Below are 16072 nucleotides of genomic sequence, written 5' to 3' on the forward strand. Positions count from 1 at the left end.
AACATTCGTAAATAGAAATAAATACACTGTACACTGTACCATTCATCCCACTCCAATTCAGATCCATACTCTCATACAGCAGAGTCATGCATATGAGACCAAACAAGGAAAGTGTGCAGTGCTTCGTCACATGGAGCCATACATGCATGCATGGTATCAAGGCATACATATAGTCCTGATGGCAAGTACGCTATGGACTGTAACTATATGGGGATCTCATTTAATTTCGATGGAATGGGAATGGGATCAACAAACATTTCCCTGAAAATCAACGATAACCATTAACCAAAACACGACCCGACTGATTTTCAGCTTCAACATTACGAGTACGTTCACCTGTTTAGTCTGCCGCATTTCCTCCCATCCGTGAATCCTAGAATATCTTTCTCTGCCAATGCCAATGGACCCTCCCCAGACGCCCTGGGTGGGCTTACCGCGCTTTCAAGATGAATCGTTACTGCTCAACGCTGAACCGATATTCGAAGATAGTTTCGACGGCTCCAAGGGAGATGGGCTGGACGATTGGGCCGAGGACACTCCTCAGAGCAGTAAGATGAATGTAGTGGACAGCTCTTTGGATTTGGGAGATTATCTGCCAGAGGAGGATGATCAGAGTGGACATGGTATACCCATCAGTCAGATGATAAGCGTCTCCGATGCGGTGGAGGAATTCAGACCACCTAAACCAACGGAGAAAGAATTGGTCCAACCTGTGATAGAACACATGACGCACAAGAGAGAAGGGAGTCAGTCTCTCATTCCCATAGCTGGGCCTTCTAAGAAGAGTAAGCTTCCCATAGTCCTGCCCATTAAACGAACCGAAGTAAAGCCTACTGTGAACGCTAAATAACCATATCTTAATAGCGAAACCGCCCATATCCAGAGAGAAGAACGACGATTTCTACTCAAGACGACTGAGCGATTCAACACGGAGAAACTCCAGTACAAATCTTCACGATCTTCATTCTTCCCTACAAGTGTCCCAAGCATCTTCTTCCAGATTACCTAAACCGAAGAAAACTGCCAGCTCAAGGTTGAAAGCTAGCTTGCATACCTCTACTCTGTCAAGGGAGAAACAACAAGTCGACGGGTTAGGTGCAGATGGGTATATACAGGTATGTCAACCTCGTTTCGTATAGGGTCTCATTGACGATGGCTTATATCACTGGTTACTGATTATACAGAAGCATACTACCGTTACTCGAATACCGCAGATCCCGGAGAAGCCCAGGTCCACAATCTCAGCTTTATCTCGGTACTTGGCTAAATCAGATGCACTCCAACCTTCACTTCCACAAAATACAACTTCACCCATAGCGCTTCTTACCGCCAACCAAAATGAACAGATGCCGGACCACAGTACCACTCAGAAACTCTCAGATACCAAAGACGACAGCACATTCACATCTCATCGTCACCACTCCCCATTCTCCCTCGCTTCCACCATATCCGAAACCTCCTCCTCACATACGTACACAACGGATCGTCCGGAATCAGTCGACGAGTCTAGCTCAAGGAGATCATCAATGTCTGAAAAAATAGTAGGGTTCTTATCGAATCTTCTGACTAGGTCGATATCCTCAAGCTCGTTGAGGGATGAGGTCTCGACTGCAGGGAAAGAGGAGGAGGACAAGGGAGACGATGCCGTGAAATGGGACCAGGACCGAGATGGAACTGTGAAGATGGACCAAGATGACACTGTGGATCCTAAAGAGATCGAGGAGGAACACGTTGAGGCCAATATCACCACCAACAGCAGCATAACTCAAGCTCGGAATCCCATTGCATCATCCCATCATTCCAACCATCCAGCACGTATCGTCCCACTAACCAAACCGGTGCCATTCTCCCGTCCACTCCATATCCGTTCTCAACCCAGGTCTCTCAACGGCTCTACTGACCCTCAATCGAAAGAATCGGTAGTAGCTAAAGCCAAACCCAGACCTCTGCAACCCTCTCGATCATCTAACGTATCACCTTCTTCCCGACACCCTTCCATCAATAAAGTATCTTCTTCCACTTCCATTTCCAGTAACACAGAAACGAGAAAGCCCACTCGCCCAATAACCAACTCCGCCTTCGTATCAGCTGCCCTCGCCAAGCTCCCTCCACCAGGTAAAGGCCATTCCTCCTCTCTCTCGAATCAACCGGTTACAGTCAAACCTACAGAGCGAGTTAGAGATCTGAACGAAAGGAAGAACGTCTTTGAGCGATTGGCCTCTTCCTCCACTACCGTAAACAGTGCGACACATCATCCTAGACCTTCCAAAAGCATGAAGGGATCCAACTTGACCGTGCCTATTAGGGGTCATACACCCGGTAGAGCAAGTAACGCCCGACTAGCCCAACGAGCAAAGTTCGATGCGATTGTTCTAGAGAGACAGAGGGAGAAGGAACGGATCGCAGAAGAACAGAGGAGAAAGAGAGAGGAGGAGGAAGAGGAGGAGTATATGAGGAGGAGGAAGGAGACGGTTGTTTGGGCGAGGCCTGTTCCGGAGATGTACAGGAGGTAATGGTAGGCGAGCGTATATTTTGATGCTGTGTATCAATTGTTTGATCAAGAGTTTTTGGTGTCTTGCACCTCTTTCGGCGCATGGTCGTGTGGGCCTATCAATGATTATTAGCTGTCAAGTATCAGTTGTATTATGATTGCCGTTGTCTGTTGATACCATTTGGTTATTGTTAAAATGCATTAGCTAGCTAGCTTGTCATTAACGAGAATCACATCTCGATATTCAAACAAGAGGCATCGGCGATATACATGATGAGGATAAATTCCAATACAAAGGGTACAAGGCATACACTACATCTTGGCAGTTCGCTAAAGCGTTTCCTATTCCTTTCTTTAACAAGCAGCACGTAGGCAAACTATGAAAGATGGTCCTTGTCATATAACCATTACAACTTCCCTTTGATCAGACCCTTGACGCTCTCTGGGTCTAACATCGATTGGGGATAGGGTAATGATAATTGTCTGATATGATTCTCACCGCCGTCTACCGGCTACAATAGCAAATCCAGGATATCAGCCTTAAACATCTATATATGCCTTAGAGAGGGATCACTCACCAGGACAGTCCCTGTTATCCAACTTGCCGCAGGGGAGAACAAGAATACAGCTGCGTTTGCTATGTCGGCTATTTCCGAACAGAAAGATCATCAACAGTCAAACATCACTCGTCTACCAATATCGGAGTAGTGATCACTCACAGGTATCTCCCATCCTACCCAACGGTATATCATTCGTAGCATCCCATCCCATCGGACTCAATCTCGACATACCCTCGGTATTCCCAATCGGACTAAACCGAGATCGAAATCAGCACGATACGATCCACCGTGCCGTCAACTCCTCTCAGGTTATTTGGAATCATACGCAACTCACCCAGGAGCTATGACATTACTCCTAACCCCCCTCGGCCCCTCCTCAACAGCTAAGACATTACTCAACGCGTCCACCCCGGATTTAGCGGCAGACACATGAGCCTGGTATGGTACACCCCTATAATGCAACGTCGCCGAGATGTGGAGGTATGATCCGTGCGATTGTCGGATGTAAGGTAAGGTAGCTTTGATGGTGTTGTATGTTCCTAGAAGGTCTATGTCGATGACTGCTTTGAATGCGTTGGAGGAGAGGGAGGAGATTGGTGCGAGGCTATGAGTGAGGGATGAATATCAGCACAAGACGCTTGGAGGATGAGGAACGATGATCAACAACACAGATGAAATTCCGTTTTGGATAGCATGATGCACGATGCAGGATACTCACAAATTACCGGCCGCACCTAAATCAGGAAGTATATATCAGATACTGATTTCCACAGCGAAGGATGTCAACGTACTCACCACAAATCACAAAATCAATCTTCCCAAACTTATCTACCGTCTCCTTGACTGCCTTTTCCAATTGACCTGGATCCCTGACGTCCGCAGAGGTAGGTAGACATTTCTGGCCCGTGGTTTTCACAAGAGCTTGAGCAGACTCTGCTAAACCCTTCCCACTGTAAAGAGCATCAATCATCACCCGCTTCAGCCTGGTTTTTTGAAGATGTTGTATAAGGCAGAGATGTCGAGACTCACTCTCTTCCTACGATCGCTGCGTCTACACCGTGGGACATCATAGTTTCCACTATCTTGTAACATATCCCACTTCGACCTGTGTCGTCACGTATCACAGCTCATAATCAGCACCGTAAGCTTCTGTCTCTACTCTCCAGTTCCTGTCGACTTGAGATCTTTTCGCATACTATAGTCATCGGGGAATGGAGAGATACATACCTCCTGTGCAGAACAGGACTTTCCCCTTGAACAGATCATGTCGGAATGTGTCTTTACTATTGGGTACTGCTGATTTGTAGCTTGACATCGTGCTCACGGAAGATCGTTTGTGATAGGTAAGGCTGGGTCTAATGAGTCTGAGGTGAGATAAAGATGGAGCAGACTGTTAGGAGGTTTGATGTTGACCTGTACAAGGATTGTGTCCGGTTAAATGCACCCCTGTGAACCGGCAACCAACTGCCATCAGTAAAAGATTGTAATGAGCAATTACGAATCCCTTGAAAGGAGGGACGAAATGATTACCCCGGCATTACGATCACAATATTCCTAATCGCAAAGATCGTTTGGTATTCGCTTAAATCGGCAGAATGCAGAATGAGCGGGGCCCAGGCAATGCCGCTCGCTTGTTTGTCTGTACGACGTCAGTCAGTACATGAGTGTAAAATTCGTTTGTGGGGGACATTTATTTTGCTTCCCGTCAGAGTAGGACTCCTTTGTTCGTTGCATCTCATTTGCATCTGCATCTCCACTGTATATATATAGTCTTCTCTTCTCTCCTCTTCTCTGCCTAACTCGTCCACTGCCAAATCCACACACTCAAAATGGTCTACACTATCGTCGTTCACCTCCAATCTCTCCCTGTGAGTTTGACTCTGGAACTCCCATCTGAACTCGGTAAACATGGAAAGAAGAGCTGACGTGATGAGCGATGGTGATGCAGGACAAGGTCGAAGAAGTCAAAGCTAAGCTCGTCGAAGCTGCCTCAGTGTACAGAAAAGACAAGGAAGTGAGTGGTCCCATCCCAATTATCGACCTGACTTGCAATACAGGTGACTTATCGCGTATCTTGTATTGTAGACCCTCGACTGGTACGTCATGCAAGATCCCAAGGATGCTACCAAGTTCTGTATTGTCGAGAGATACGAGAAGGAGTCGTCTCAGGAATATCACTTGAACAACCCTGTGAGTGTATCATCCTCCGTCCTTCTGGGTTGTTTCATTCATGAATATCCTCATCATTGGCCACAAGCGCCATTTCGTGCACATCATACATTTCTACCATGTCGCTCTATTCTTTACCACCTTGTTGATGCGCTGCGTCCGCTGTTTGAATGAGAAGCTGACTTGTTCGTCCCTTCATTTGCAGTACTGGAAGGTAAGCTATTCCGTCATCACGGAGCATCAATTCCCCTTCATTCGCATTCGAACAGCTGACTTGATTTCGGATCTTCTAGACATTCGACCCATACGTCGTACCTCGATTGGCCAAACCTATGGACCTGACCAGATGGGAGGAGATGTAAATCAGAATCCGAACAAGAGAGGGAGAAGTATAATGAAACGCAAAATATGCATTCCAGTCAAGTCAAGTCGCTGCATCAACGAGTGTTTTTGTAGTGTTGGAACAATCAGTGTATGCGGTTGAGGCTCATCACGAGCTGATACTTTACCGATCGATTGAGCTCGATCTCTAAAACGAGTTGAACGCCTCTTCAAGCCTCTGATCTGCGAGGGCTATCTAGTTGTGTTTCGATAGACAAGTCTCCCTATTCCGCGTTTCCCGGTGTAAAGCAAGATGGTTCAAAACCCGCTACAGTAATACAATCCTCTCGTACAGTGTATGTTGTCAGCAGTGTTTATGGTTTCTCGTAACCAGTGCTCTTTGCAGATCACTTCACGTTATGAGATCGGATTTTCACCTTTGAGCCACTATAATTAGCTTTGCAGGTACACTTTCATTGTGTATTGTATGTATTCATATACACCAGTCAATCAGCTGACAGTCATCCCATGCCCATCTCATCGACTAATGATAGGATTCTGCGGGACCTCGTAACTTGGCCGACACGTAATCACACGAAAAAGGTCGGAGGCGTCCAGAATTGAGAGATCGAGTTTGTTTATTTTTACTTTACTTGATAGTGATGATGCGTGTCGATCACGGAGGACACCGCTGGCTCCAGCACGTACGGAGGGGAGAAAGAGTTCAAGACGGCGAATGGAGAATAATAAGCGTTAGGCTCGGGAGATGCATGAACTGTATTTCTTCCAGCTTTGACTAAACTAATTTTCCGTGGATCAAGGAGTGGACTGGTTTTAGCGCTCAAGCAGATGAACGGGAATATCCATGATTGATGGGAGAGAAGTCGAGAAGCATAGTTATTGTATCGCTCATATGACTGACTGCCCAATTAACCCCCTTTCCCCCACTTGAGCACTCACGAGGTGTTTCATACCGAAGTGGAGGAAAGCTTATTGTTTGCACTTCCAGTAGGAGGGATGCACCATGTTTGTATTGTTTTTATTGTACTGTTTCGTTTGGAGATGTCTCATGTAGACCCTCAAAAATCCATTAAAGACGGCTCATCCTTCAACCACACTTACCTCTTCATAAGTTACCTCTTGCTACCGTACACCATACGATCCCAACGCTACCTACACATCCATATCCTCTCTCCTCGCAACGCCAGTACCAGATAATTAAGTGGCGTCGGTTGAACCATTTGACTTACCCTGAACCAACAAAAAGCACAACACCACAACATCACAACAAAACTGTTCTAGACTCTTTTCGAGGTACTACGGCGCGTCCCGCTGGACTAGGTGGTTAGCCTGCTTTGAACTTGCACGCTACCGCATCGGCCTCAACGACCCATAGAGCAGGAAGGTCCAGCATCCAAGGACCTGGCGATATAGTCCCACAGTTGTGGAAGATCGAAAGCATAGCGACTTGTTAGGAAAGCAAGTAGAAGAGTGGTTTTGGAGAAAGGTATCAACCCCCTCTTCTCCCACACAATTAAGCTTTTTTTTATCCGATTGGAAGATTTTCCCTTTAAACACGCGTTTCGTCCATTGGGAAACACCCTCCATCTCTCCATTGTCCATGCTCCATTTCTCGCACGCACTCGAAAAAGAACATCATCAATACGATACAACCTTTTAGATTCGTTAGGTTTCAGTGGATGCTTGATTCTGATGTGCTTATGGTTCATCATCATCACCGTTATCGATAATCAGTAGAAGATATAACACACTCTTTGTTTTCGACAACAACCAACAACAACTCCACCTCAACAACGCACACGCCCCTCGTTGGAATTACAACATTACTGCAGGACAGTCAAGAAAGTCAAACACGAAGGAAAGAAAAGAGAGTACACACTGTTTGTGTATCCTTGCTAGCTGAAACGGAATAGAGAAGTCAGAAAGAGAGAGTACATCAACTTGGATTCTCTACTACCTATCCCAAAGGCACCGAGACGAAACGTTTTAGAATAGCAACATAACGCTCGGATCAACCTCTTTAGACGGCAAGAATACTCTTCTCACCCCTCTTAGACAGGCAAGAATTCAATGGACTTGAGGTTACGATTGGAATAGAATATCCGGGACATTGTGTGTACCTGTACCTATACCTTCGATTCAATCAACACATCAAACACATTCTCAATCCAGCCATCACCCAATACAGATCCCTTTCTTACTACCACATCCATATCGATCACACAACGCTATCCATCCCCTTCCAACCCTTGCCTTGATTCTCTCTGATCATTGCATATCGCCTAGAACTTGTACCAAAGGTCCGGGCGTGTATCTGTTGGTTACTTGTACTTGACGACGGTGCTACACACAAGAAGATCAGTGCGTCATTTAGCATAGCGTAGTACGGTATCACTATCACTCAACAACACATCCATCCTTTGGCTCTCTCCTCTCACTCCCACCACCATAGTGATTGCTTACACGATGAACGTTTCAACTTCAACTCACCTATCACCACCACCACCATAACAACACTCTCACTCGATCGCAGCGATATCATCATTTATATCTATAATCGGCAGATCACATCAGATCAGATCATACACCCCTTTCAATAAAAGCAGCTTTGCAGAAAGGATAGATCGTATACTACGCAATAGGAAGGTCTAGACAAAATAGACACGGTGGAAGTGGAGTACGAGAGAGAAAGAGGATTTATCATCCCAAGTCACAAGACAAGACAATCCCATTCCATCCAAATCTCAAAGTCTCCTTATTGCAATCATTATAGCCCTCCTTTGTGTGTCCTTTTTTCCCACCTGAATCATTCAACCGCACTCGGACTTTTCGCCTTGGTTTCCCAGGCGACACGCATCCATCCATCCCCATCCCATAGCAGCGATTCGATCCCCCACATTCATCCACCTCGATCATTCCACCAGTCACTATCACCATCAACGATAGTAATCACCGCCACTATTGATTGTTCATACTTTAGTAAGCAGAGCCATCAACAGGCCTGCAGTCCCATCGATCAAATTCTACCAAAGTGGACTTGACCTAGATGGCTACCGTTACAATGTCGATGTCAGGATCAATATCAAGAAAGAGAGTAGGCTCTGTGAGCCAGAGAAATAATGAATCTGGAGTACCACCGTTGGATATTCAGAGTATACAGATGCCCTCGAACAAGTGAGTCTGGATCTTACGGGACCTTGATCTGATGAGAGGAGGGGAAGAACTAATCATATGGCTTGGTGTCACAGAACCAACGCCCTTGCCCTCAAAACAGCAGCGCTGTCATCTACCAAATCATTATATCAGACATGTTCGATACTGAGAAAAAGGCTGAGATGTGTCGAGGACTTCCAAGCGTTTTTAGGTCAGTTTGAATATGGGCAGTCGTTGGATTTATCAACTGACCGACAGTGTACCGTCTCACAGAGCAACCAGCCAGTGCAGAACCTCTGGACGTCGTATCGCACATGTGTCATCTCTTCCGACTAGGATCACCCCTATGTCACCTGTACAACCTCCTCATTCCCTCATTCACCAATCCCTCGTCCCTCCTCTACGCAGATATCCCAGCACCGCCACCTATAGAATATGATTTCCCACCCTTCATCGAGTCGCCCAACGGAGTAAGAAATTGGGCCAAGAGACCAGAAAACGCAAAGATGTGTCAAAGGTATATCGCCTCGTTCTGCATGGCCATGAAGAAAAGGCATATGGAAGGTAGATGGCACAGCGAGATGTGGGCTTTACATGAATTATGGGGGAAATCAAATGGAGATGAAATCGAGGCGTACGATTCGACGGGTCTAATGAAGGTCCTACATACCGTTGAAGAGATTTTGGACCATCTACCTGAATCTGCCATCTCACCATTATCACCCACCACTCCTCACACCGCATCATCTTCGATACATATGTCATCGCTTGCCATGAGGAATCAAAGGCAGTCATACGATCTACCATTCACCATGGGAGGGAGCGGGACTGGTTCAGGAGCCATTGCGAATATGGCTGCGACGATGAACGGCGGTGTGCAGTTGGAATCTGTACCTCACTTGGCGAATGGTGGTAATGGATCATCAAGTCCTACGAACATGACTGGTGGAGAGGATATGCAAAGGACCAAGTCAACCGCAGATGCCAACGCTTTCAAATCGGTTGAAGAACTGGTTTCGTCGGAGAAATCGTATGTGCAAGAACTGGAAATTCTCGTTAGATGTTCGCAGGAGATGCTGGATAAACAGCTGGTATCGACCGAGACGAATCATCAGATCTTCTCGAATCTAGCTAAAATCTTGGATTTCCATGTGAGTGTCTGGTTTGGCTGTATTCCCTGGGTTTAGCGGTGTCAAAAGCTTGTGATAAGGCATTGGAGAAGAAAAGCTGATTTGTTGGTGGTCTCTTATAGCGAAAATTCTTGATCAAGCTTGAGACGGAGTATGAACCGATCCAAGAAGGCAGAGGGCCAAAAGCATGGGCTGAAGGTGTATGGGGTCGACCGTTCATCACTTCTGAAGCTGAATTCGACTGTTACGGACCCTACTGTGCGAACTATCTGGATGCTATTACGGTCGTCAATGAACAGATGCCGAATCTTCTGGTGAGCTCAGGTCTTCCCGACATCCGCAAATACAACAGCTGACAAAGAATGATTCTAGCGTGGACAAGAACTGCCTGCCGACGAGAGACCTTGCTTAGATCCTCAACGAGAATTACAAGCGTTCATGATTAAGCCTATCCAGAGGATTACCAAATATGGTTTGCTGCTCGATGTGGGTAGTCAGGTCTTGTCTTGTAATGTCTGCTCTGTCATTGCTGATTTGATCGGTTCTAGGCCATCTTACACGCAACCGCCAAGCATGAATATCCTTTCCGACCGGAACTCGAAGAAGCCTCTGCAGCTGTCAAACGTATAGCAGCTAGCATCAACGAAGTAACGGACTTCAAAGCTAAGCAGGCCACCGTTAGAGAACTGATGGACAGGGTAGAAGATTGGAAAGGACACGAACTGGACAAATTCGGTGATCTATGGTTGGACGATCATTTCACTGTGACCAAGGCGGATCAACCTAGAGAATACCATGTTTTCCTATTTGAGAAGATGATGTTGTGCTGCAAAGAGGTTATGCCTGAGCGAAAGAAATCAAGCAAAAACTCTAGTATGTTGAGGAAGGACAAGACGATAAGTAAATCGATGGAGAAGAGGAAGTTGGCATTGAAGGGAAGGATATTCGTTAGTAATATCAACAGAGCTGCTTTGTTACCTCCTGAACCAAGTCGTGAGTCTCTCTTAGCTACGCGTTGTGAGACTGGACTAACGTTGACTGCACTTAGCCTCGGACCCTTACGGTGTATCGCGAGTCTGTATCGCTTGGACTGTGCCTCATCGACATCCCAACGGATGGCACGAAGATCAAGAAGATTCGTTCATCATGATCGGTCGAACCGAGGATCAAATGAAGAAATGGGCTGATAAAGTTATGGAGCTCGCCAATGCTGAAAGGAAGAAACAGGAAGCCAACCGAAATAGCCGATCAGCCATCAGCAGTGGAAGGCATTCGGGTTCCGAAAAGGCATATCAGCATTCATCGTTCGCACCGCCCACGCCAAGTGCTGAGAAACCTCCCTTCGCTTTCCCTCCACCTCTACCTGGCCAAGGCAGTCAGTTCCCATCTGCCGAAGATGATGACGAAGATGGTCTGATAAGTGGAAGAACCACACCTAGTATCTCTAATCACGGTCATGGTCAAGGAAACACTTCCCCATATACAAGTGTACACCCAACCACTGGTCGAAGAGTCCAGTCGCAACAATCTATGCCGGCTGCTATGCAAGCTGAGTTCAGAGCTAGAGCGTTGACAGAAGATCAGTTCGGACCTTCGATGACTCAGTGGCGGAACCAGCAACAACCCATACCACCGCCTTTACCTCGTCTCACATCGGCTATGTCGACTTTGTCCACAGCAAGTGAAGCGAGTTTCGGTCCGGGTGTAGGCAGCGGAGCACGACACATCCATCCTGCAATGTCACGTACGATGTCCGGAGCTGGAAGTAGGATCTTGCAGCGTGCGGACGAGACTGAAGAAGATTCGCCTACAGAACAGAGGGAAGCGTTTAACAGGTATGGTCCAGCCAGAGGTATGGCTCGAGCCCCTTCTCACGGTGTAGCACCCAGTGTACCGTACCCACCTCAATTGAGGAATAGAAGTGCATCTTCACCCAATGTGTATCAACAACCGAAGGTCGGACCGAATCAACCCTTACCACCTCTACCCCCCAACGCATACCAGCAGCAGCAGCAAAGCTGGAATACAGCTATGGATCCTCAGCTATCGATGAGCAGCTCAAGTACGTTGGTGGGCGGTACGGCGTACTTCACCAAACGGATGTCGGCGGGAGGGAAACGATCAAGTGGAGAGAGTCATTCTACCGAGACGTCAGAGACTACCTCGGATCAACAATCGCCTGCTACGCCTTATGGCAGTGTACCTGGTGCGCCGGTCTCTAGGCAGAATAGCTCGGATGTCGTCGGTGCGGGCTCTTCGAGTGTGTTGATAAAATTGCGGTGCGGAGAGGTACGTTGTTACTTTCTTTACTCCTATCACTGTAGTGAGGTGACGCAATTTGCTAATTTGTTTTGTGAATTGTAGGACCAATTCCTCATAGGCGTACCAACCGATATCAACTTCCCTACACTCTACCAGAAGATCCAAAAGAAAATCAGATTATGTTCCTCCTCGCGGAATATGGGCGATACATTACAGATCAAATGGATAGACGCGGATGAAGATGAAGTCACGATCAAGTGCGATGATGATATCCAGGCGATGATTGGGGAATGTATGGAAGTGGGTGCGAGCCATGTGAACTTGGTGGCTAGGTAGATACTTCAAGGGAAAATCAACTATCTACGGAATGGGAAGGAGGAATATGTAATTCTAGTGTTCGATAGACAAGGTTAGATGTGTAAATATACGGGGATTCCTTTTCGTTTTGCGTTTTTGGGGATTACACTATTTCATTTCATTATCCAGTATAGTAGTTGTGTTTTGTTTGCTTGCGTTTCTTCTGGAATCAGAGATCATGTATCATCCATCATATTAGGTTTTCAATCTTTCGTTCTTGCTTTGGAGGATAGTATCAACTTATCTGGATTGAATGGATCTCCGGAAGGTATATAGATGTTTACGAATGTACGAGTATGGCTATGACTATGACAATCAAGTGGATACTGCTCTATTCCCATCAAGGGCCACTCAATCCCCAGAAGAAGGCGAAACGATCCAAGCGTATCTTGGAAGTTCGAATAAAGTTCAATCCCGTAGATGTAAATGGCACAGATCATCTTTCACCCTTCACTCATCAATCAATCATCCAGCACAAACGGATCAATCATACCCCATGTCCGATCAGGGTTCTTTCTTCTTTGTTGATCTCGTCATCAGCTGATACAGTATCGATATTCAGTATCCTTAGAAGCATTTCGGCCGCATTACGATCTGGCATGGTTACCATCATTTGCGCCACACAAGATCTGGAAACGGAAACGAAGGGGACCCGATGCAGGTACTTCTTGTAGTGAATGATGCTGATGCAATCATCAACGGAGATGATTGGTTTGAGATCATGCCAAGATCAAATGGATATTAAGGAATCGGTAGGCTCAAGCACAAGCTTCACTTGACTACGCTGATGTACATTTGAGAGGTTGAGCTGATAAAGGGCGGGTGAAGGGAGCCCAAGAAAACGGAAAGGATGGTATGGTAATGTGATTCGTGGAGGGGAGATAGGATATGGTAGGGTAGGGTAACAGAGAAGATCTGTGGGGTATGTAAGAAGATTTCCTACTTCTACAGACCAGGTCTTACCTTGAATCGAGGTATACAATATAAATGAAGTTCATCTCATGGTCACCCCCTGTTTTGTATCTGACGTGCAACCACCATGGATTGTTTGAACGGTATCTCTGAGTAAATTGTTTTCGATACGGTACTTATCTGTGACCTAGGTTAGACAAGTCGACGTAGCGTAACATGTCCTCCGGTATGACACCTGAAGAAATCGCTTTTGAAGAAGCTGCCAAAGCTTCTCTCACGTTGAATCAAAATTTGAACCTTGGAACTTTCATTCTTGCGTGAGTGCAGTACAGTCTCATCCCCCTCCCAGTCACCTGTTGGTCCTGGTGCGGTTCTGTCATACGACTCGTGATGGCATGATGTTTGTGTGCTTACATCATGCTATGTTGTATGTATCGCAGATCCGGTACGGATGCCTTGCTATGTGGCGTGATGGTCACGCAGATGATGGAGTATTGGACATATTCCGCCCACGATAGGAAGTTCAACAAAGGGTGTGTGGTGAGTTGAGACCCCTCTTCCCCTCTGCCCCTTACTCTTTTCAGTATTACATACGATCGTCGAGACGCTAAGTCATGAATCTTGCGGGTTGATATTGTTACAGCTGATCACTACAACATCAAGTCTGGGAGCGACGATCTTCATCATTGTGTTGATGTTCAAGTTGTTTGTATATGATTTTGGGAAATATACACCTTTCGCTGCTATTCCAGGTCAGTCTTCATCACCCTTATGAAATGGCTAGCTGCTGATACGTTACCGTGTTGAAATCGATAGACCTGACCTACATGTGTATTTCCGATATCGTACCTTCGACTGCTACTCAGGTGAGCCAAGCGTGGTTCTACAACTCATAGGTGTGCTAGAGGTAGCTAATCATAGAGGGCGCATGATTCCAGCTGTTTTTCACCCATCGTGCTTACAAGCTGATGGGAAGATCGAAGACGCTGGGTTTGATCATCATAGCGATGATGTGAGTTGTACCTTGTGAAATCTGAAACAATCGTTCGCACAACAAAGCTCATTGGGGGTTCTATTGTGTCAGTCTCGTATCTGTCGCAGGCGCGATCGGATTTCCAATCACCCAAGAGATGTATCACAAAAATAAGTCTGAAGCTGTAAGATTCCCTTACTACGATGAGGATCAAAACGTTTCGCTGACTGACCAGTCGTTTATTGGGGCATCGACGGTAGATCCTGAACTCGAAGATTGCCTTAACATATTGCTGGCTTAGTGGGGCTCTCGGCGCTGATGTTCTGATCACTGCCTCGATCATGTGGGGGTTATGGAAGTCCAAGACTGGGTGGAAGGAGACTGATAAGACTGTTAAGAGACTTATAAGGTATGTTGTACTCCGTGTCTGTCGATCTCTCGGGAAGACAGAGAACGTTCAGGCTGATCACCGTCACGCCATTGATATAGAGTGATGGTCGAGACTCAATTACCTCCTACTATCTTGTACGTAACCCACTGAAAACGGTAATTACGGTGTAGGTGTTTTCTCGTCCTGCTAACCAGGTCACGCCCGCTTTACAGGTTGATCGTATTCTTCATCTTCGTCTTTGGCTATTCGGATTATTACCTGGATATCTACCCTTTGTACGTCCGAGGATGATCCTTAGCTTATACTGATGTTGAGTCAGACTGACCTTGATGTTGAGTATACAGATGGGTGCAATCAAAATTTTATACCTGCGGATTATTAGCTTCGCTCAACAGTCGATATTCACTTAGATGAGCAATCACCACTGGATCTTCTTCCGGAAGGGTGAGCAGTATCACAAGATGTCCGTCACTTATCATTCCAAGTCTGACTGACATGTTATTTGGGCTGTAGACACCTTCCAAGCCACCTGTAGTGCATGTTCTGACTGAGACCAACGTCCAAGTGAGCTTCTGCTTCCCCACCTCTCGTACTGGTGTTAGTGCTCTGACGCCATGTACAACAGAGCGACGGCCAACAAGGAATACCTCACAAGGGCCAAGCCAAACCTCGATACCTGAATGAGAACGACCATTTCTCACCACGCCGACAACCTGCCAAAGACCCCTTGGAGCTGGATGACGACTCAATCGAACTGGATGTGATACCTACCCTCGACGAGGAACATCGAGCTGTGGAATTGGAAGATAGAGACTCGAGTCATAAGATGGATTATATGGATAATTCAAGTAGGACTGGGCTGACTGATAAGCGTAAATGATGAGATGCATGAGTAGAGTGGCCAGCGAGGTACTTCGATCGGGATCCGACAGATCAAGCAGTGCATACCTTCTATGTATTGGACGATGCGCGAAATGAACAGGATGTATGACAGCTGAGAAGTCGGATGAAGATGAAGAGAAGGCCACATTCGAGCCCAGAGATATTGATCTTGGCTATCAACGTTGATCTTGTGATCTGGTACTCGTCAGGATCTCCAATCTGGGGTATGGCTCAGCTTGACGACCATCATGGTCAGTGCGTCAGGAATCGATCCAGTGGCGGATGAAAGGGACACCGTTGTTCCGAACTTCTTTGGCTCAACTCAAGAAGTCATAATCTAGACCCTCTCGGACAAGCCCTTTTCCAAGCTCCAAGTCAACCGATGAGATCGACCAATACCCATCTACCTGACAAATGCGGAGATCTGCGTATAAACTATCAGAGTATACT

The 16072-nt window shown here is 46.5% G+C and overlaps 5 protein-coding genes across 5 annotated transcripts; 4 read left to right on the forward strand and 1 right to left on the reverse strand.

Annotated features, from left to right (window-relative positions):
* Window positions 1–394: 394 nt before the first annotated feature.
* I302_108148 (uncharacterized protein) lies at window positions 395–2513 on the forward strand (the record flags this gene model as incomplete). The annotated part of the gene is made up of 3 exons (XM_019194081.1): window positions 395–785; window positions 865–1115; window positions 1185–2513. The coding sequence occupies 3 exons, from the start codon at window positions 395–397 to the stop codon at window positions 2511–2513; spliced, it is 1971 nt and encodes a 656-aa protein (XP_019044204.1).
* Window positions 2514–2898: 385 nt separating this feature from the next.
* Window positions 2899–4366, reverse strand: I302_108149 (uncharacterized protein; the record flags this gene model as incomplete). Its single annotated transcript, XM_065870611.1, has 8 exons — window positions 2899–3003; window positions 3070–3137; window positions 3211–3302; window positions 3386–3655; window positions 3770–3785; window positions 3847–4001; window positions 4081–4156; window positions 4279–4366. 8 exons carry the CDS (start codon window positions 4364–4366, stop codon window positions 2899–2901), a joined length of 870 nt encoding a protein of 289 aa, XP_065726683.1.
* Window positions 4367–4880: 514 nt separating this feature from the next.
* Window positions 4881–5582, forward strand: I302_108150 (uncharacterized protein; the record flags this gene model as incomplete). The annotated part of the gene is made up of 4 exons (XM_065870612.1): window positions 4881–4919; window positions 5000–5065; window positions 5137–5241; window positions 5514–5582. The coding sequence occupies 4 exons, from the start codon at window positions 4881–4883 to the stop codon at window positions 5580–5582; spliced, it is 279 nt and encodes a 92-aa protein (XP_065726684.1).
* Window positions 5583–8623: 3041 nt separating this feature from the next.
* On the forward strand, window positions 8624–12443 carry I302_108151 (uncharacterized protein; the record flags this gene model as incomplete). The annotated part of the gene is made up of 8 exons (XM_019194078.1): window positions 8624–8736; window positions 8811–8926; window positions 8989–9866; window positions 9968–10159; window positions 10218–10331; window positions 10394–10838; window positions 10894–12134; window positions 12210–12443. The coding sequence occupies 8 exons, from the start codon at window positions 8624–8626 to the stop codon at window positions 12441–12443; spliced, it is 3333 nt and encodes a 1110-aa protein (XP_019044201.1).
* Window positions 12444–13592: 1149 nt separating this feature from the next.
* I302_108152 (uncharacterized protein) lies at window positions 13593–15620 on the forward strand (the record flags this gene model as incomplete). Its single annotated transcript, XM_065870613.1, has 13 exons — window positions 13593–13693; window positions 13817–13916; window positions 14020–14128; window positions 14193–14242; window positions 14315–14388; window positions 14461–14533; window positions 14610–14758; window positions 14839–14874; window positions 14953–15015; window positions 15060–15088; window positions 15156–15184; window positions 15254–15304; window positions 15366–15620. The coding sequence occupies 13 exons, from the start codon at window positions 13593–13595 to the stop codon at window positions 15618–15620; spliced, it is 1119 nt and encodes a 372-aa protein (XP_065726685.1).
* Window positions 15621–16072: the final 452 nt, after the last annotated feature.

Source organism: Kwoniella bestiolae, chromosome 7 (genome assembly GCF_000512585.2).
Source record: "Kwoniella bestiolae CBS 10118 chromosome 7, complete sequence".
In the NCBI taxonomy this organism is placed as follows: Eukaryota; Fungi; Basidiomycota; class Tremellomycetes; order Tremellales; family Cryptococcaceae; genus Kwoniella; species Kwoniella bestiolae.